This window comes from Acartia tonsa, chromosome 12, assembly GCF_053477335.1.
Source record: "Acartia tonsa isolate MP-2025a chromosome 12, ASM5347733v1, whole genome shotgun sequence".
Classification (NCBI taxonomy): Eukaryota; Metazoa; Arthropoda; class Copepoda; order Calanoida; family Acartiidae; genus Acartia; species Acartia tonsa.
In genome coordinates, this window is record NC_137271.1 from 4,640,124 (window position 1) to 4,661,812 (window position 21,689).

The following is a 21,689-nucleotide window of genomic DNA, read 5'->3' on the forward strand; positions in this document are numbered from 1 at the left end:
TTCTTCTTTGGCCCAGGGTTCAAGTCTTGCCTCAGTAACCACAAGCGAAGAAAGCAATTTTGTAAAAGGTGAGAATTTATCATACACTGCGGCTTGACTCACTTATAGAAATGGGAAACTTATAAAAGTTTTACTCAACCTACGAAATCGTAACAATTTTTAAGAAGAATACTCATTTTACAAGGCATACTAAACGCTCTAATTTTCGTTTTATTTAACATAACTTTGTAATTTTTTTTGCTGGTTATTTTATTTTATATATACTTTTATCATTTTATCAAAAAAAATATCTTTTTTCATCATTTTTTGGAGAAATTAATGCCTAAACTAAGGGTATCTTTAGATGCAATATTGACGCATAAGTGCGTATTGGGTACGCAGGGGGGATAATTTCAAGTCATGAATGTTCCAAACTTCCAAAGATATTTTTTTCCATAAAATTTTAGTGTTTAGTTCACGGCAGATCACCCCGAAAATTATATATCAATTTAGGAAGATAATTTTTGTAGAATAATTACAGAATTAACAACTTTATGTACTCTGAAAGTATAGTTAAGATCAAAGTCGTGCAAAAGGTTGGTGTAGGGGTTGTTTACACCACCCTTGTAAAATTAAGGGGGGTGGATACACCTCCTTAGGTGATCACCCATGTCACCCTCTTGACAAGAGCCTACACCATCTGATACACCCCTCTTTAAATTCCAATGGGGGTGTAATGGCAATAAATTTACACCACTTAAAATAAAGAGGGGTGGGGGGGTGTTTAAGGAGGGTGTAGAAAAGCAAGCCACTGATTAAGATAATTATATACTACCTATTTTTAAATAAATGGGGGGGGGGGGTTAATGCAACCATCTCGTAATCAATGATTAAATGGCACTTTGAATTCAAATTTTGATCTGAAATTTGCATGAGTAATCCTTGGTAGGTCTATTTTCACTAAATCTAACAAAGCTGCTAAAAAACGGCTAGAAAACAGCTGGCGCCGATCGAGAGTATTATTTTTAGATAAGCTTGTGATGTGTCTTTGGGTAGGTTTTCAGGGGTGCTGAGCTCAAATATAACAACAAGAATTGTAACCGACTGTCCATATGGCAGCTGGGAAACGGCTGAAGATGGCTGGCAGCGGTCAGGAGTGTTATTTGTAGATAGGGCTTGTGACGTGTCTTTGGGTAGATTTTTAGGGGTGCTGAGCTCAAAAATACCAACAGGAATTGTGACTGACCATCCATATGACATAGAGACAGGCGCTCACAATTTTTGTTAACATTTTTGGACTTGGCACCTATAAAAACCTATATATAGACACATCACAAGCTTATCTACTTGTACAACTTTTAGATTTTCCTAGTCGTTTCTTTGGCCGTTTTTATCAGTTTTGGATGTAGAAAAGCTATGTATGGACTTTTAACTTTCCTATTATTGATATTTTCAACAATATAGGGTTAAAATTTTAATTGGAAAAGTTTGATTCTATAAAAATATTTGATGTTCACATATCCTTAATTTTCTACAAAACATGGCAAACAGCTGAGCTGGTATTTTAGAGCTCAGCACCCCTAAAAACCTACCCAAAGACATATCACAAGCCCTATCTACACATTATACTCCTGACCGCTGTCAGCTGTTTTCAGTTATTTCCTAGCTGCCATATGGATGGTCCGTCACAATTCTTGTTGGTATTTTTGAGCTCAGCACCCCTAAAAACCTAACCAAAGACATGTCACAAGCCCTATCTACACATTATACTCCTGACTGCCGACAGCCGTATTCAGCCGTATCTACCTGCCATATGGATGGTTGGTCACAATTCTTATTGTTATTTTTGAACTCAGTATCCCACCCCTAAAAACCTATCCAAAGACACGTCACAAGCCCTATCTACACATAATACTCTTGTTCGTCGCCAGCCATGTTCAATTATTTCTAGCTGTTTAGCGGCTGGTACTAGAAATTTTAAAAATAGTTATTGCTATCATTTACCATGAATTAAACCAAAAATATTTTTTTTAAAGTTGATTCCTACATAATTAATGATGAATTTGCCCTGAAAATAGGCAAAAAACGGTTAAACGGCTAAGCCGCCAGCCGTTAGCCGTCACTTTTCCAACTTTTTATTCAATTTAGGGAAAATAGACCTAACAAGGATTACTCATGCAAAATTTCAGATCGTAATTCGAATTCTAAGTGCCATTTAATCAGTGATTATGAGATTGTTACATTAACCCCCCCCCCCCCTTCTAATTTCCAGACTATAATAAAAATAATGTTATTCTGTACAACTGTACTGTAAAACTTAGTAAAAAAAAGTGATTGAGATAGGACAGAGCTCTCATACATATATATTAACTAATTAGAATTAGGCTATGCTAGATGAATCATTGAAATCCGAAAAATAGGCATTTAGACAGATGGACAGACAAAGAGGTATTCTCTAAAAACAGTTTTGCTGCTATATGAATCATTAAAACCCATCATAAAAAAAATTTACATTAGTTTATTTATTTCGATACTTAACGCCCCCCCCCCCCCCCCCGATCAAAGGGGTTTATTATTTCTTAAAACCAATAAGTGACTTCACAGCATAATAAAGTTGAATATACTTTTTATTTCATCAATTTATCTCAAATAGAATTTAAGTTATAATCATTTTATCGTCTACATGCAATGTGCTTTTAGTAAAACTCAACCAAATTGTCAGTAAAAACGTCATATTTATGCAAATTTAAACAGTAAATAAATTTCAAAATTGTATTTTATTGTAATGAATAACTTAAGGGGGTTGTATGAATTATTAAAAACCTAAAAAAACTAATTTGGTTGAATTAGTCCAATTAATGATTGATTTAGTACAGCGCATATGAATATTGTATCAATTTCCTATCAGAGTTGCTGTGCATAAAGTAGCCAAGCACAAAAATATTTAAAAATATTATGAATCACTTTCAGAGGAATCACTTTAAATAATTTCAACAGCAGACTTGATACAGAAATATGTCTAACTGCACCTATATCTATATATAAACAACCATTAGAACAACTAATAATCAATTTCAATTTTTATATTGCTACATAATCATAATCAAAAGTCAGTTAATTATAGCCTTATATCTTCCATACACAGAAAATGAGATAGATAAAATTTTGTATGTTGACTTCAGCTGTGTATCTTGAAGAGGAGCTTAGAAAAACACTTTTCCATCAGAAAGACATTCATTCCTATTTAGATCTCATGAGAAAAGTTGATGAGAATGAGCCATTTGGGTTTTGGATGGGAGTTAACGACATAGACAAAGAAGGATTATATGTTTGGCTGGATGGATCTGAAGGTAAATTTACCAATTAATGTATGTAAATATATACTTACTGTAATTGTTCTAAGCTATTTTACTGGTGATTAAAACACCCTGATTACCAAAAAAGTTTCCTCGTCTAACTAAAGAAATATACTCCTGAGGTTTTATTGCAATCTAAGCAAAAAATTAAAAAAAAATATTTTTTGTAGGTTCAAATAAGAGCTGAAATGTTACAAATATTTTTTTTTAGTTCCATTTACAGATTGGCCAGGCGGTGAACCAAATGGTGGTAGTAATGAAAACTGTGTCCACGTAAGAATATTTCTTATTAATTGTAATAATTTTTTTATATGAATTGATATATAAAAATTTCATTTTTTATGCATAGTGGTATAAAAGAAGGGACTATGGTTGGAATGATGCCAACTGTAAAGGTTCAATGTCAGCTGTTTGCAAGAAGCCAGGTATTTATCCTGCAGTTTGTGAAAATAATGTATATTTTGTATTGATTTTGTATAAAAGATAAAACCTTTAAACTAGTATCTTCAGCTAAAAACCCTTTTACCAGTCATTTGGGACGTTACATTTGCCTTCAGTTTCCTAACACCATGTCTTATATGAATTTTCTTGATTTTAAACTCATCAGACAACTAACTCTTTGTGTATACAATCTCTTTTATAAAATCTTTGTTTTATGTGTAACAAATTACAGAAATTTTAATATTAACAAAAACATAATTAATTTTGAAATGATTTTCTATAGAAAATTTATAACTCAAATTAAAATTTCTCTTATTATAAATAGAAATCTAAATTCTTTCTTTTTATAAACTGGATCATCTATATTCAATTATAAATCTGTTAAAAAATGTACTTTGAGTTAAGAATGGAAGTGATTTTTAGTTCATACTTTAAGACTATAAGTTTTTACTCAAGTCAATTTTATTTGTTTCAGCAAAATGTCAAGAAGGATGGAGTTATTATTCTCAAACAGGTGAATTTGAAATCAGGAAATTACTTAATGCAGAAAAGTATTTGAGTCAATAACATATTTTATTACATTTAGATTCTTGTTTCAACATAATCACAGACAAACTGTCCTGGTTGGATGCTAAAACAAGATGTGAATCATTAGCCATTGGGTCAAATCTTGCAAAAGTAACTAATACACAAGAAAACGAACACATTAAAGGTTAGTTTTAACTGGATCATATAAACTATAGAAAAAAAACTAATTATTTTTTCATTTTTTATTGTTTATATTGTAGGATTTTTAAGCAGTGCCAAAGAGAAAGTAGGATATTGGATGGGACTTAATGACAGAAGACAAGAAGGAAAGTTTGAATGGCTGGACGGAACTCCATGTAAAGATTTTTAAAAAGTTTATATAGAAAGATTTTCTTAAATTATGATATTACATAACATTAAATACACATTTCAGTAACATTTGCTGAATCTTCAAAATTTCCAAGTCCGGCTGGTGCTAGTGAAGATTGTGTAGCTGTAAGTATTTAGCATTTTCCATATTCATTCAAATATGTTTTTTGTGCAAATCATTGAGACATTTTAAACTTAATTCTGTTGTGTTTTCTCAGTTATGGTAAGGTAAACAAACTAATAAAAGCGAATTATTGATAAAGGCCATAAGTTTATCAACAATTTGTAGAACATGTTATAAACCATAAATTTGATTATTTCTTTCTATTCTACATAAGGCATGAACTATTTAAGACAAGAGATTAAAATAATTATGGAAATTAGATACATTTAGCTGAAAGTGTCAGTGACTTCATTCGTTTCGCATACATCTAATGTAACATTATCCTTAATCAAAAATTACATTATTGAAAACCCTTAATTTAATTTAGTGGTGGACAGATAACAACTGGAATTGGAATGATGCAAGTTGTACTATAACTCATTATAGACAATATGGAATGTCATCTGTTTGTAAAATGCCAGGTACTACAAATTGTTGTTTTTATCTGCTAATTGATATTAGCAAACTCTTTTTTTCCTTTAATGTAAAATTATTGCCTTGTCAAAAAATCAGTTTATCTTCTTTGACTAAACATAAAATCCTGGCGGTAACATTAGCATACATCTCTGTGACATGCAAGCTAATTACTATTTGTGCATCTATACATTTAGTTTTAACTAATATCTTTTTTTTATTTCAGCATTCTAATGTGAAAACAAAATTGAAACAAGAAACTGACCTTCGACCTGCTTAATGGAAAATAATATTGTACATTTTTATATTTCTAATTTCAATTTAATTTGGTTTGTAAGAATTAATGTAAATAAAAATGATTTTTGCTTTATATCTTAAATTGATTACTTTTAAAAAGCAAAACATTTCTATAATTAGTCGTACAGAAAGGTTTTCTCTTTTTGTTAATCAGACATGTTATAATTGTCCTATAGATTTCATGATCACACAAATAAAAACTAGGTACGATTTAGAAAGAGAAGCAACTCTATAATTGTTCTTATAAAGTCTTACTTCCATTTAAAATATGCTGATTTTTAACTTTGTTTTACAAAAACGTTTGGTGTGATATGATTACCCTATTCATCTGATTTTTGGAATAATAATTGGATTTAGAGCTTCGCTTTTAAATGATGTTGCCATCCGTGGAAACCAACCCTTTGCACGACCTCCGTCTGAGGAGTCCTAACAGTACATGGTAATGAGTTGCTCCTGTTACGGGCCAAGGCATTTGCCCTACAATAACTATTTATGTTGTGCACCTGATATAGCAGCAGTAGGCACCATTTTTAACGTCTTTATTTATTACGCGGTGTTCGGCCGAGATTCAAACATATCACCTCTTTTACGACGAGCAGATGTGCTATGCGCTGAGTCACAGTTATTTTAATGATATATAATTTTTGAATAAATTTCCTAGAAAATATATAGAAATGAACATTAAATGGTATTGGAGATATGATTAGGTAATTATTGCCTATTATAAGCATTGACTAGAATTTTTATATTCAGTAAAATCTTTATAAAGCAAAGCTTTTTATTATCTAGGTAATATCTTTGTGTCCGTAATGTTAATCTAAGCATTTTAGAATATTGCTAATTTTGTGGATTCCTATAACAAATAGATACAATTCACAAAGCATAGCTACTCTAAAATCATTCCCAGAAAGTCCGTATGATTATTTAAAATATTGAATATTTTCAGCTTTTTTGTATTGATAAAACACTTATTTTTTTAATACTGATTCCTAGCTTCTTAGATATTATGTTACTAGAGTTGGCTCAATATAACTATATCGCTATTGGCTAGTTTTCTTTAAGTACATATCTATTTATCTATTTCTCAATAAATCAATTTTCCTCCCCCGCCATTATTATCTAAAAGAAAGAAGTAAATATTTATTAATTTAAATGATTTTAAAAAGATATTCAATTATATTTTTTTCACATTACCATCACCAAAGGGTTAATATGATTAAAATTTTAGTTTTAATATTTTAACACAAAGGAAGTGTCGCCACAATCGAAGTCTTTTAAAATACAGTTTTCTTAGATTTACTCTATTATGAACGTATATTTTTTATTTATGAAATAAGGATTAAATACTTCAATGTAATTCAAATATCTACATGAAGTGAAAAACTTAATTCATTCCATAAACAAATAGGATAAAGATCTTATCGCTTTGGTCAATGAGAGTTTAATGAGGATTATTGGAGCACTATGAGTTTTAAACACTTTACCATTGGAAGACTCAAGCTCATTTATAGACGTTTATTTCCTATATAGATCTGTCATCGATCTTGATGCAATAAAGCAGGCTGTTTTGTAATTGTTAAAAATTGGAAGATTTCATTAAATAAAAGTAATCGCAAATATACTTAGTAAATAAGCAAGAAATCAATATAATTAGGTCATAAAATGTAGGTATGTCCATTTTAAGCATCCAATAAGATAATTTTGTGATTTACTTTTGTTAAAACAATTAAACCATACTATCAAAATTCATTTTTCTATAGTGTTTAATGTTATTTTGATTCACTGTTTGATTTATAGCTTCGCTTTTATTGATGCTATTGTGGTATTCGGCAACCGTGAGCCATGCCTATGGCACCCCTGACCGGGGTTCGGTGGAGGGTCAATGGCCCTCCCCCGAGTCCTGGGGAAGGGGTCTGACGACCCCCTCCCTATGCTTAAAATTAATGATTGAATCTGCCAAGTTTATTATGGTTAACTGTATTGTTAATTCCCCCCCCACCCTTTCCAGGGATGGGGGATCATTATTGCCCAAACTGACTATTGTGTATGTATTATAATGCTTTTATGTTATGATTATTTATTCCTATCTGTGTAGTTATTGTTTGTTGTATATAGCTTTAGTACCCTTTAGACCTGCAATAAAGTGACAACTGAAATAGATGTTGATTATTATTTGGTGAATGCTAGAGAAGCGTAGCTTCTCTATAGTCAGGTGTCCACGTCTGTCACACTGCCGTAATCTAATTGAACTCCGGTGTCTGCCCTTTATCCTCGGCGGATACCACAACTTTTGGTGACAGCTGTGTGAGATTACGGCGAACCACAAGTGTAGAGCAGACGCGCAGCTGAGGCTAAGGTACTCCCAGCAGTGAAACTGGCAAAACTGACACAAGCAACCTGAATTACCCACCCTGGACAGCAAGGTCTAACTCTGCATCCGGCAGTTGTGGAAGTGACACAGTGAAACTTGACGAAGAACCGCGAGAAGCGCCGACATCTAACGGAGAATTGAGCGCTCAAAGGGCTGAAACAGGCCTGCGGACCGGCTGAAACAAGCCAAATAAGTGTAAACGGCTGAAAATAGGCCAATTTTACTGCAAGAGATAGCAGGATCCAAACCAGTGGCGCTAGCAGGACGGGACATTCCCTGCCGCCATCAGCCGGATTTGGATCAGCGGCGCTAGCAGGACGGGACATTCCCTGCCGCCGATAGGCTGAAACACGCCACATAGCTGCGAGCTGCGAGCCAACATACGAGTGTAGTGCACCGAAACAGCGAAAACTACGTCAACTCCAAGTATCCTGAGAGGCTACAACGCAGCCACCCATCTAGAAAAACAGATATTATATCACATTGCAGGGATTACCACCCTGGTGTGATGGCTAAACAATAGATTTATGAGCAAAGATTGGCAAACAATTTGTTGTGTTGTGATAAAACTAAAAATAGAACAGGCTTGGAATTATTGTGTATTGTAATAACAACTAAAAATAGAACAGGGTTGGTAAACAAATCTGTTATGTAATTGTGATAAGGACAAAAATAGAAGCTAGATGTAATATAACAAGGACCCTGATACACAATCTAATCCCCTCAAGCCTACAGCACAACAACAATACACCCCTTATTCCAGAGGAAAGGGAGGAGCCCACTCTCCACTGAAGGAAATACAATCAAGGTGATATAATAGATAAGCCTAGGATTAAGGAGAAAAGGCATCATTACCCCATCACACAGTTACCTCAAACCCACAGCACTCCCCCCTTCCTCACAGGGGGAACGGACGGATTTACCCCGTCCCCTCACGCGCTTCTCCCCTCCTACCCACACCAGACTAAGTCCGTCCACGGTGTGGAGCTAGTGACCGGGAACACAGAGCGCCATTCACGGGTAACGCAACGGAGTGCGGAAATATCATAAAATTCAACGGACAAAGCGGACCAATGGGAGAGCGAGTTGAGGGATAAGTGCGCGTTTTACCTGTGTGCGCGGATTTGACGGTGCGTAAGCGCGTTGCAAGGGCAGGAGATTTCACGCACACACACACACACCGGAGCGGAGCTACTCCATAGCATCTAACAGAGGTATTTTTAGAAAATAAGGAATTACAAGCTCCCTCCTCCTATCTATAGTGTGATAAAGGAAAACCAAATCAGTTCCTGACAGCAGTTCAGACCCTCAACATCTATCTACCCTACCAGCCTACTCTACAACCTCAGAATCCAACTAGTGATAAGCACAGCTAAGTTATATCTTTGTAACTAAACTACCAACCTAGTGATAAAAATAGTGTTGGCTGTTAGGCTAGAAAGCCTCAAGTGACAAACCATTTATTCTATTACTTTATAACTTTGCGTCCCGCCGTTGAACCGTTGACCCAATGGACCAGCCGCAAGCGCCAGGAGGCGACCAAGCCCCAGGATGGCTCCAGGATGACCCTCAGCCGGCTCCAGCCGAGTACCGCAAGCTGATGCTGAGTAACCTGCCGGAGTTTAGAGGACCGCCCAAGCAATCCTGGAGTTCACATATCCGCAGACTCGAGATGTCATGGGCGGCTTACCGCGTGCCACCCCATGACTCCCTCAACCGCCGCAACGCCCTTTTACTGTCACTGGTAGGGCAAGCGGCGGAAATGGCGTCCCATCTGTTTGGCGAGGCAGGCCAAGCCTTGACCTACGAACAGGTCAAGGCCGAGTGTGAAATGCTATTTCGTCCTGCTTTTGAATCCCAAACGCTTAAACAAGCGTTTAGGGATTACAAGCAACACTCGACAGAACCTATACAAGCATACATATCAACTAAGTGTGCCTTGTATAGGGACGCCTACAGCCATGAGGATCTCGAGTTGTTGGTGGACGAATTAAATCGTGGCATTCGTAACGCTAATGTGAAACGCGTCATGATGGGACATGAGATCACGAGTGTACCTGAGTACACTCGTAGAGCCATGTTCACCGTCACCATGATTACCAAGCAGCTGAAGGAGGGTGTGTGCCTAGTGGACTCTACCAACGGGCTGACTGGATCTGCCTGCATCCAGTTGCCCCAATATGACGAGTCGGAGCCAATGGAGATTGGCGCCTTGGCTCTGGGTCTCCACCAGATGGGGAGGGTCGCTCCAGATGACAAGGTTACAGGTCGCTGCTTCCGCTGCCAGGGGAGAGGCCACCGAGCTCGAGACTGCCCGACGCCTATGGAAGTTAGCCTAGAGGAGAGACGCACCCAGCCACGCCGTGACCGTTCTGCCAAGTGCGAGCGTTGCCACTATGACGGTCACACGGCGGCCGAGTGCAGAGCTGATTGGGCCCAGGTAGCCAGCCGCAGGCGCACCGCCGATAAGGGTGCCCCTCCAGGGAAGCCCAGCAGAGTGGCCCACATGGAAGGGAGCGCGCCCCCAGCACCACCGCAGCAAGCAGCCGCCCCCAAAGCCGCGGACCGAGCCGACGGGATGCCGCAGTTTGGGACCGTTCCAGCTAGGATCAACGTACTGGGCGGCGCGGCTGAACCCAACCGGGTTGGCCTGGGCTTCAGTCTCAACCACCTGGGGCCGGAGTTGGTGCAACCCTACAACATCGCCGAGCCAGAAGTCCTGAGGCCCCAGCCTTTTAGCCTCAACATGATGGAGCCTGCTCGGCCGAGCCTACCCAGCAAGAGTGGAGGGGCGCTACCCAGCGTCACTGAGACGATGTACGGGGAGGCCCTGGCGGCCGCTGAACGAGAGAGGCAGGAGGCGCTAGCCAGCACATCAACATCGATGTATGGGGCGCCACCCGGCGCCGCCACCTGTGATGACTGGGGGGTGCTATCCAGCGCCTCCCACCTGGTGCTTGGGGCGACAACCGTCGCCGCCACCAAGATACCTGGATCCTGGAACGAGCCAGCCTCCAACCTGGTGCCTGGGGCGACAACCGTCGCCGCCACCGAGAGACCTGGATCCTGGAACGAGCCAGCAGTCCCAGAGGAAGGGGTGACACCCGTCACCCCCAGCCAGCCAGCGCCACCAGCCTGCAGGGAGAGCCCAACTACATGCCAGCCAGAGCCCCCTGCCAGCCTAAGGAACCCAGCTGCCCAGCAACCCCAGTCGAGCCAGGATAAGTTAAATTTGATAAATGTGTTGTATCCAAGCCATTGTAAAACCCCAGCCTTGCCTGTGCCCCCTGCACCAGAGGCTGGGGAGATTGAAATTTGGGAAAATAAGGACTTGCCTGTGCCACATGCACCTGAGTTCCTAGGGCAGGGGAGGGACGTGAGTAAGGGCGAGCCTGTGCCACACGCACTTCAGCCCCATGCCACTGGGCATGCCTTGGACCAGGGAAGGGACCACTTGGGGCTAGGGGAGCCGACACCCAGGCAAGTGCCAGTCGCTTGCCAGTCTGTCATTGGGGAGGGTATCGGGGTGCCCCGGCCACACAAAGATAACGCTCAATGGAAACTTGTATCTAGCCAGGAGCAGCCCAGCCGTGTCCAGCCCCAAGAAGCAGCCGTGACCCGAGCCGAAGATCCCCAGCCGCGTGTGCGAGGTAGATGGCTGCCTGGAAGCTTCTCTCACTGGTGGATGGTCCTGTGGGGCCTCCTGCTGGCAGCCCTGTGGCCTACAACCAGCTACGTCCTGGTGGGATGGGACTGCGCCAACCCCACCCACGTCACAGCCTACAATAAAGAAAAGATGTGCAACACGGAACCTCTACACCAGGAGGTGCCCCTGGGCCATGAAGTACACGTCCTGCAGCAAGTCAAGGTGAGGGAAACAACAGGATACAGTTGCCAGCTCACTGTGTCCCAGTGGACATTCAGGTGTGGGGTCTGGGGTCACCTCAAGGTGACCTCGGTCCCCACCCTCATGAGGCCAACCAAGATAGATCCAGAAACGTGCCGAGACCTGGCCAGGAACCGAGTCTACACGCTGCCAGGCAAGACCCAGCCACTGACGTTCCAGCTGAACCATCCCCTGTTCTTCACCCTCGACATGGTGGGCGCCCTCATCAACAGCCCCGAGGGGGTGGGTTGTGAAGGGGAGGACATCCACTTCGAGGGCCAGCTGTACCGCAATGAATTAGTGCTCCAGGAGCGCCGGCTGCTGGTTAAGGAAGAGACCTACGTAGTAGAGGATGGACGGGTGGAGTCCCAATCTGACCACCTGACCTTGGAGTGTCCCCATTCAGAGCTGTCTTGCATCACTGGGGAAGCAACCTACGTGTGGGACCACCTGGGGAGAGATTGCCCCTTGAGGCTGATCCGCAGCCTCCAGCCCAGCCTAGTGATGGATGCGTTCCTGGTTGACCATCAGGCCCAGTTTTTCATCAACATGACCAACCCCACCTCAATAGTGAACTGCGACTTTGAGGCCCATGCCACCAACCACCCAGCATTGTTCGTGGCAGCTGACCCAGCCGCGGCAGCGCTACCCAGAGTATCGGCCAGGGATGTTGATGTCCCCCTGCAGGCCCAGATACATGCAGGTTATATTGGATTTACTCTGGAGACCCGCATGAAAAGCACAGCAGCAGAAGAAGTAGCGGCCAACTGCTGGAAGCTCCAGCAACTAGAACTGGGCCCACCCGGTGCGTGTCCAGGGGAGCACGTTCTCGGTGCTGAGGGGAGATGTCCTGCTCCAGCTTACCTGCCAACGCAACAAATATGTTGTCCGTGAACACAAGGAGTGTTGGGACAAAGTGCCAGTAGAGCCCACAGGGTTTGTAGACGCCGTGACACGAGTGTATAGCGGCCACGCCACCAAGATTCCCTGCTCCTCCACATACCCCCTGACTGTGCACGCGGAGGAAGGCTGGATAGAGTTAACCCCCGCTCCTAAGAAGAGGCCACCCCCGCTGGATACGCCTAAGCAGCTGTTGACAGAACCCCTGGATGACTTCAGTTCAGGGGGCTTGTATTCGCAGGCTGAGTTGAATGACTGGCAGCAACTGCTGGCGTTCCCAGCATATAAAAGCGCCATGCTGACCGGCCTGTCCTATGGCTCATGCGTTCAGCAAGGCAGCTGTTCGGCCACAGGTGACCATGGGATAGTGTCCTACAACATCGACCGACTGGCGGAGGAAGGAGAGGCCGCCCTGGATGTCTGGGCTGGGTTCAGACAAGCTATTCACGAGTGGGGAGATGGCGCAGCCATACTGTGTCTGCTGTTGTTAATCCTCAAACTGTTGGGGGATCTGACCATCATTTCTCTGGCAGCAGCACAAGGAGGTGTCCGGGCAGCCCTGAATGCGATGTCACAAGTGTTCCTGTACCATCCAACCTTGTACAGGAAGGCCTTGGCCAGAGCCCGGCTCACCCATGCCAAGTCCCGGGACTTTTCAGTAGACTGGGATGCCATTCCCATCGGCCGGGAAGCAGCCGAGGAAATGGTGTCCATGCAATCAGCCGATAGCGGGCATGACCGCCCAGGCAGGCCAGGACCGCCCTCTGGAAGACCCCGCGGCCCCTCGGGAGGTCAGGCTGCCGCCCAGACGGTCAACTTGGCAGCCAGTGCCCCAGCCGCTGCCAACAACAACCAGCATGCCCCACTGCTGACTGTCCCAGCAACAACTGTGCCACCTGCCAACCTGACACCTGCCGGCGCTGAACAACGTGTCCAACCAAAGCCAGCCTCTGCCTTCTATCCCACGTTGGGAGCCCATCAACCCTGAGAAACACTCACCACTAGGATTCCATTGAATCATTATCGTTTGTATATATCTTAGCCCTAAGGAGCGGACCGAAGGCCTCAACCACTGTCGGAAGTCTGGTAGGGAAACCCTCTCCCAGCCTTCCGAGGGGAGAGTTGTGGTATTCGGCAACCGTGAGCCATGCCTATGGCACCCCTGACCGGGGTTCGGTGGAGGGTCAATGGTCCTCCCCCGAGTCCTGGGGAAGGGGTCTGACGACCCCCTCCCTATGCTTAAAATTAATGATTGAATCTGCCAAGTTTATTATGGTTAACTGTATTGTTAATTCCCCCCCCACCCTTTCCAGGGATGGGGGATCATTATTGCCCAAACTGACTATTGTGTATGTATTATAATGCTTTTATGTTATGATTATTTATTCCTATCTGTGTAGTTATTGTTTGTTGTATATAGCTTTAGTACCCTTTAGACCTGCAATAAAGTGACAACTGAAATAGATGTTGATTATTATTTGGTGAATGCTAGAGAAGCGTAGCTTCTCTATAGTCAGGTGTCCACGTCTGTCACACTGCCGTAATCTAATTGAACTCCGGTGTCTGCCCTTTATCCTCGGCGGATACCACACTATCATCCTTTTTCATATAAAACTTATGTAAAAAGTAATATTATATAGATATAAAATTATACTGTATTGGATATATAATTATTTAATGAAGGCTTGTTAAAGGCTTTTACTTAAATTTATTTTTAACCATATTTAATGGGTTGCCATCCTTTTTCATATGAAACTTATCAAAGAAGATAAAGTATAGAATAAAATCCAGGTAGAAGATTCTGCCTGGCTAGCCTGAAATAAAATTGGAACATTTGAAAGACAAAAACGGCTATAAGGCTGTTAGTAAATAACATGATTTCAGTAATTATTCAGAAAAAATATTAAAAATAAATTACGTTTGCAATAATTTACTAAAAGCCTTGTAGCCAAGCTTCCAGCTTTCTCTTCCCTATTCACAATGGATTTAAAATGAATTTGATGTGCCTTAAAAAATTTGATTATGTAAGAAAATTTACAAAATATATTGGTCTTGGTATTTATATTATAAAACTAGGTTGCGCTCTTATGTATTTTTTTAAACAGCTGATTTATATATGATAGCAACTACATCCATACATTAACTTGTGGTAGGAGGGGAGGGGGGAGGAAAGGGCAGTACCCATTTAACTGAACCTTGAAAATTACAAATGTGGTCAATTGTACTTACCAAAATTAAATCAACAAGTGTTAAGGACTTTTCATCTTAGTCTAATACGACCATGAAGCTTTAGCTGTCTTCACTTCAATATGAGGTGTGTATCATAAATGTTAGTCTCTATTAGATACTTATTTCAAAGGGTAAATAATTACCTTCTGTTTACAGAGATTTACTTTAATCTGTTCTAAAGTCAAGTGTGTTACACTTCAATACATAATTTTAAATCATGAAGATCAAAAAAATTTTAACAGTATATATTAGATTTTGATACACATTAAATTTTTCTAATTTTGTACAATTAGTCATTGTGATTTGTACTTTAGCATTATTGTCTTTACTGCGCATGGCAAAGATTCCTTCTAATTTCCCAGAAACTTTTATGGTTTTCACTTCCATTCCTCCTTATTCTATGAAAACTTATGTAAAAAGTAATATTGTATAGATATAAAATTAGACTGTATTGGATATATTATTATCTTATGAAGGCTTGTTAAAGGCTTTTACTTAAATTTATTTTTAACCATATTTAGTGGTTCTTTTTATTATCAATATAAAATTTTATAAATGGATCATTATTAATCAAATTTCATATTAAATACATGATTATTTAACGTAGGCTTCATGATTAATCTAACCAGGATCTAACCAGGGATATGACAAGGGAAGGTAAATTGATATTGATGTTCATCCCAAATGATGATAAACAAGTATGCCCTTGTAAGATTTTGACATTGATCATGAAAAAGGTAATGTGACTCTGACAAACAATTCAAAGTGAAAATTTCCCCTCGACCCCTTTCCATTTTTCTCTCCCCCTTCTTACCCACTTTCCTTTCAGTTACACCAAAAACCAAGTTTTAGTCCAATTTTACTCAAAAAAAATATTTCATTTTCGGCAATTTCAGTGGAATTAATTGGCTGAATAGCAGCCCCTGGACACTGATATTTTTCACCAAACAATAAATTCTTAATGAAAGTGTCCAAAGTTTTTAAGCCAATGAATAAGTGAACGCGTTCATCATTGGATACTAGTTCAATGTCACCTTCCTCATTGGGCCTATCATGCCTTTGCATATAACCAATACTAAGCTTCATAGAAAATATGGATGGATCAGATCAGCTATTTGTATGTTTCTAATTTATAGAAGAACTGATTGCCTCTAAAGGCCTCTACGATGAATTAAGTTGTGGGATTCTTCTTTTTCTCTTGGGTGATGTAACTTTACCACAAAATATGACATATGAGAAGCTACATTGTAAAGGAGAACCATATCGGTTTAGCAGTTAGTGTTATTCTTCTATACAGACAGACTCATAAAAATGTTACTTTTATATGATAAAATATATTTTATTAGTTTATAATTTTAATGATGTATGTAAAAATAGACTGTACAGTGTACAATACATTATAAACCTCGGGGCCCAGGATTTATTCTTGCGGGGGTGCCGGAACCTGACCTTCAACGATTCTCTCTTAGCTTTGGTCGAGGCACGATACAATAAACGTAGAAACTTAATCTTAACATAAGTTTTAAAATCAATGCTTAAAAAAAACTTTCAGCTTTTTTTAGTAGCGAAGCTACTCTATAATTCACTCCGTCCGTCCGTCCGTCAGTCCGTCCGTAACGCTATGGGGGAAATGGGATTTACTCAGCTCCTATAAAAGATAGAATGCTGACATTTTTTGACAACATTCCCATCATTAAGGAGCACAATTGACTATAAAACATCATTGGCGTTCGGACCGATTTTTAGCAGGTTTTAGGCTATTTTTATATTTTTCACATTTTTCTCCATATCCTCAGGGTTTATGGTCCGATTTTCAAAATTTTTTCAGTTACAGATATCAAAATTAAATTTCCCGTCGTTTAAAGGAACAACCATGAAGGCCAGACTGCCTTTTTAGCAGGTTTTAGGCTATTTTTATTTTTTTTTCACATTTTTCTCCATATCTTCAGTGTTTATGGTCCGATTTTCAAAATTTTTTCAGTTATAGATATCAAAATTAATTTTCCGTCTTTTAAAGAAAACAATCATGACGGCCAGACTGCCTTTTTAGCAGGTTTTAGGCTGTTTTTTATATGTTTAACATTTTTCTCCATATCTTTAGTGTTTATAGTCCTATTTTCAAAATTTTTCAGTTATAGATATCAAAATTAAATTTCCCGTCTTTTAAACAAAATAACCATGACGGCCAGACTGCCTTTTTGGCAGGTTTTAGGCTATTTTTATATATTTAACACTTTTTTCCATATCTTCAGTGTATATGGTCCGATTTTCCAAATTTTTAAGTTAAGGATTTAAAAATTAAATTTTTTGTCGTTTTAATAAAACAACCATGACGGCCAGACTGCCTTTTATCAGGTTTTTGGCTATTTTTATATGTTTTACATATTTCCCCATATCTTTGTTTATTTTGATGCAATTTTCAAACTTTTATGGGATATCAGTATCAAAATAATTTTTCCCATTGTTATGAGCATCTTTAATATAATTTACTTTGACCATCATCATCATGCAAAATAAAACAAGGTTTCATGTCTATTTTATCCAATAAATCTATTCTTGATTTTAGTAAAAACCTTTTAAATCTACCTGTATGTTTTCCCATCTACGATTTTTTGTGCTTCGCTACTTATGGATGTTGTCATCCTTGTTTTAAGGATAAAGAGTAAATTTTTAAAACTTTCAAATTATATTGTAAGGTATCTGATTTAATGTCTTGCAAAGCCCTTTAAACTGTTTTTAACCTAGTTTTGTATCATATATCAAAAATATACTATGACACCAGTAGAATCAGACTGCAGAGCCCAAATTTGAATTAAGTCCCCAATAAACTTTTTTTGGGGGATTTAAAAATCAATTTTATATGTTGCTGTGATCATTTTGATGGAAGCAAAAGCATTTTTTAGTTTGGGGTTAAATTGTTTCTTACAGAACAATTTGATGTGATTCAGATTATATCAATACAATAATAAAAACTCTACTCTGTTTGATGCAAATATTTTTTTTCTAAAACAATAATTTATATAGAAGAAATTTAACATTAAAATAATACATATTATTCTGAAGTCTGAACCAATTAGAAGCCTTGTTTCATTTCAGTTTTTTACAATTCAAAAAAGAGTGTTTTCACAAAGTGACTTATTTCCAATGTAGTTAAATAATTTTTATTTAATTAAAATGAAAAGAATGAAAACTATACACATAAAAGATACATGCTTTTTAAAAATATTTAAAAAAAATAAGTTTGAATAATCTTATATTTATTATATTTGTATATGTGACAAAAAAAATTTGTTGTATTGCGTAAACGTTTGTTGTCATCTTTCACTATTTAACCCTTTACAGCCAATTTTTTTGTGTTTTAAATAAGTGATGGAAAACAAGCACGATAAAGTTAATTCATTGATATATTGTAATGAATTAAGTTTTTAATGAATTAATTTAGATGAAATCAAAAGGCCTAATTTTACTCTATACCAGAATACTATATATATGAAGCAAAACACTCTAAAAGCTACGAATTTTACCCAAATAAAAAAAGACCTTTTGCTCTGATCAAAAAAGACCACAGCAACAGTAAAATTAATCTTTAAATCCCCTCAAAAAAGTTTATTGGGGACTTAATTCAAATTTAGGCTCTGCAGTTTAATTCTCCTGGTGTCATAGTATATTTTTGATATATGTTTTAAAAATAGGTTAAAAACAGTTTAAGTGTTATATAAGAGTAAAAGTCAAAACTTTGTGAGAAAATACTTATTTAAATTTTGATTTCCCAACATAAAGTTTTTGTACTCAATAATGATTTAATCCCATGGAACTTTACTGTAAGTATACAACAATGGATATTTTATTGCTTGGATCTTACACCAGATTATCATGTACTCTATATAATAAAATGAAACTTGTTGCGGGCTAAAATAACGATACCAACCATCCACCACCGTTTTTATCCTATCCCCTCTTCTCCTACTGGATGAATAAACTTACCAATAAACAAGTTTTGTGCTAGCAATTTAAATTTAAATTTAGCAATCCGTGTAATGCTTGTTCCTGAACCAATTAATATTAGTCAAATGCTTGAAATATATCTTATCACACTTAAGTACAAACTTTTCCATAAATCTCCGTGACATGTAAGCTTTTAAATTTTTTTGCACATTGCATATACATTAGGTTTTATTTAATATTTTTTTATTTCAGCATTGTAATGTGGATACAAAGTTGAACGAAACTGACCTTCGACCTGCCCAATGGAAAATAATTATTGTAATGTAATTTTAATTTTTTTATTTCGGTTATATAAATTTCAATGTAAATGTTATTCTGTCCAATAAAATTTAGTTCATTTTCTACAGCCTTTTCCTGACCAGTTTATAATATTTAAATACAAGCAAAGCTTTTTCTATAATTAGTGTCGGTCTGTCCATCCGTAATGGTTGGCTCTGTTCGTTAATTCAGACATGTTAGAATCGAATTCAAACTGATGATTCCTATTACATTTAATTACATATCAGAAATCGTAGCAACTCTATATTAGTTACCTAAAAGTCCGTATGTCTATTTAAAACATGCTAATTTTTAAAAATTTGAATGTATATTATGATTATCCGGTATTATCCTCTTAGAGATATTTTTTTCAATTTTGGAAATATCTCCCCCTCCCCTTCCCAACAGAATTATAAACTGGGGGGAGGGAATGAAATACATTCGTTGGGGGGGGGGGGGGGGGGTAATCACCCCTTTACCCCGCCCTTTGGAAGTCCTTGCATCCAGTCCTAAAAATAAAATTATGTTCTTGCAAATTTTTAAAATTCAAATTGCGTGACTTGTGATAATAGTAGAAAAGAGTTATGAATATGCATACCGTTAGAATTGCAATAACCATTTTTGTAAATATAAGAACTTCTAATGTGCTATGCATAGTTTAGGAGCTACGTGTTAAAATGTCCTAACTGACCTAAAACTGACTTGCAAGTTATTATTAAAGGTTATTGGCTACAGTATATATAAGCTTTAGGAGGTGCCATTTTATAATATTTTTTTATTTTGAGTATTACACGATCAAACTCAATTTCATTTTTGCCTCCTACAACAGTATGGTAATGAGTTGGGCCTGTTTTGCACCAAGACATTCCACCTATTTGATAAGTGACTAAGACCTGTCATATAGATACAGATTTTGACTGATGACAATAGTAATCACCCAAGCAATGGAAGAAAATATAGAGTATTACTGAAATCGGAGAGGTATTGCAGAAAAGTGGTCCACTTGGCAAATAATACACTATATCTGTCTATCTATCCTATTATATAAAGTAGTAAGCGTTTTTTGTCTGTCCCAAAGAATCTCAATAACTGCTGAACCGATATTGTTCTCCTTTACAGTGAAGCTTCTTATAGGTCCTGGAAAGGTTTTAAACTATTTTTTGGGAGGGTGCCTTCACCCCCCCCCCCCTACCCCAAAAAGTTATTTTTTTACTCTTTTGAAACTCAAATTTAAAATGTGATGAGGTCGACTTTTCCCCTTTCTACCTTAAGTGCCCCTAGAGGCTTCTAGGGGCGTAGCCGCTAGTACTCTATAATGTGTTATACATGTAACACCAATATAGTGTTTTATTAGTCAAAGCTATAATAGTACATAAAATATCTGTAACGTTAAAAATGGTTCCAATTGCTGCTATTTCAGGTGTACGACATAAATATTAAGAGCGGGTTCTAAAGATAATCACTTCAATAGTGTAAATTGATTAACCCTTTAGAGTAACGAAGCTTCTATAATCCAAATGTCTGTCCGTCTGTCCATAAGACACGAATTGGGGGAAACATAATTTTACGGCTCCTATAAAAGATAGAAAGCTGAAACTTTTGACATGCCCATTGTTAAGGAACACACTCAACTACAAAATATTTTGTACACATTTTCGTATTTTTAATTTTTTGGTCCAATTTTCTAATTTTTATAAATGACAATTTTAAAATTTCCAAGAAATTAAAAATTTGATTATCTGTTTCTAACTTTGGCCTAAGTTCACACTAAACATATTCAAGTTCTTCAACATAATTTGTATACATTTACTCATTTTTAACGCAAAGCTTTTCTATAATTAGGGTAGGCATGTCTGTCCATCCGTTACGGATATCTTTTTTCGTTAATTTAGGCATGTTAGAATTGTCCTATCGATTTCAAACTTTGCATGGCGATTCCTGTAGTAGTGAGGTACTATTTAGAAAGCGTAGCAACTCTATATTCACTACCAGAATGTCGTACGTAATTATCCGATTGATCTGATTTTTTTTGGTATACTGATTCCTGGGACAACAAAATACAATATTATAAGCAAAGCAACTCTATAATCAAGTCATAAAAATATAAGTATGTCCATAAACATTATCCTGTATCAAGCAGTTTTTCAACAAATTTTCTTACAATTTTGCTACGACATTCATACATTTATATTATGGTTATTCAGTTAATATTCGTTTATCCTACATTTTCAGAGCTTCGCTTTTATGGATATTGTCATCCTTGTTTGGCAACAATCCCCAAATGCATTATTGATCTCAAAAAACTCCCCGCCTTTTATTATCGAAAATAAGAGGGGGAGTTTCTGGGTTTTTTTTTATTGCAACTGGAAAGTAAGTTAATAACAACTATAGAGCTATAAACATAGCATAAAAAAAAACATTGTTTAAGTGACAGATTATGCCCTGCCCTATAAAGAGAAAATTTAAGCAAGCATCATCAAATTATACAATTTT

The 21,689-nt window shown here is 38.0% G+C and overlaps 1 protein-coding gene across 1 annotated transcript; it reads left to right on the forward strand.

Moving 5' to 3' along the window:
• The first annotated feature begins 3,550 nt into the window (after positions 1-3,550).
• LOC145333686 (perlucin-like protein) lies at positions 3,551-5,620 on the forward strand. Its single transcript, XM_080178896.1, has 8 exons — positions 3,551-3,608; positions 3,685-3,760; positions 4,252-4,290; positions 4,363-4,488; positions 4,565-4,660; positions 4,738-4,799; positions 5,165-5,258; positions 5,477-5,620. Exons 2-8 carry the CDS (start codon positions 3,736-3,738, stop codon positions 5,482-5,484), a joined length of 450 nt encoding a protein of 149 aa, XP_080035022.1. The 5' UTR covers positions 3,551-3,608; positions 3,685-3,735; the 3' UTR covers positions 5,485-5,620.
• The last annotated feature ends 16,069 nt before the right edge of the window (positions 5,621-21,689 follow it).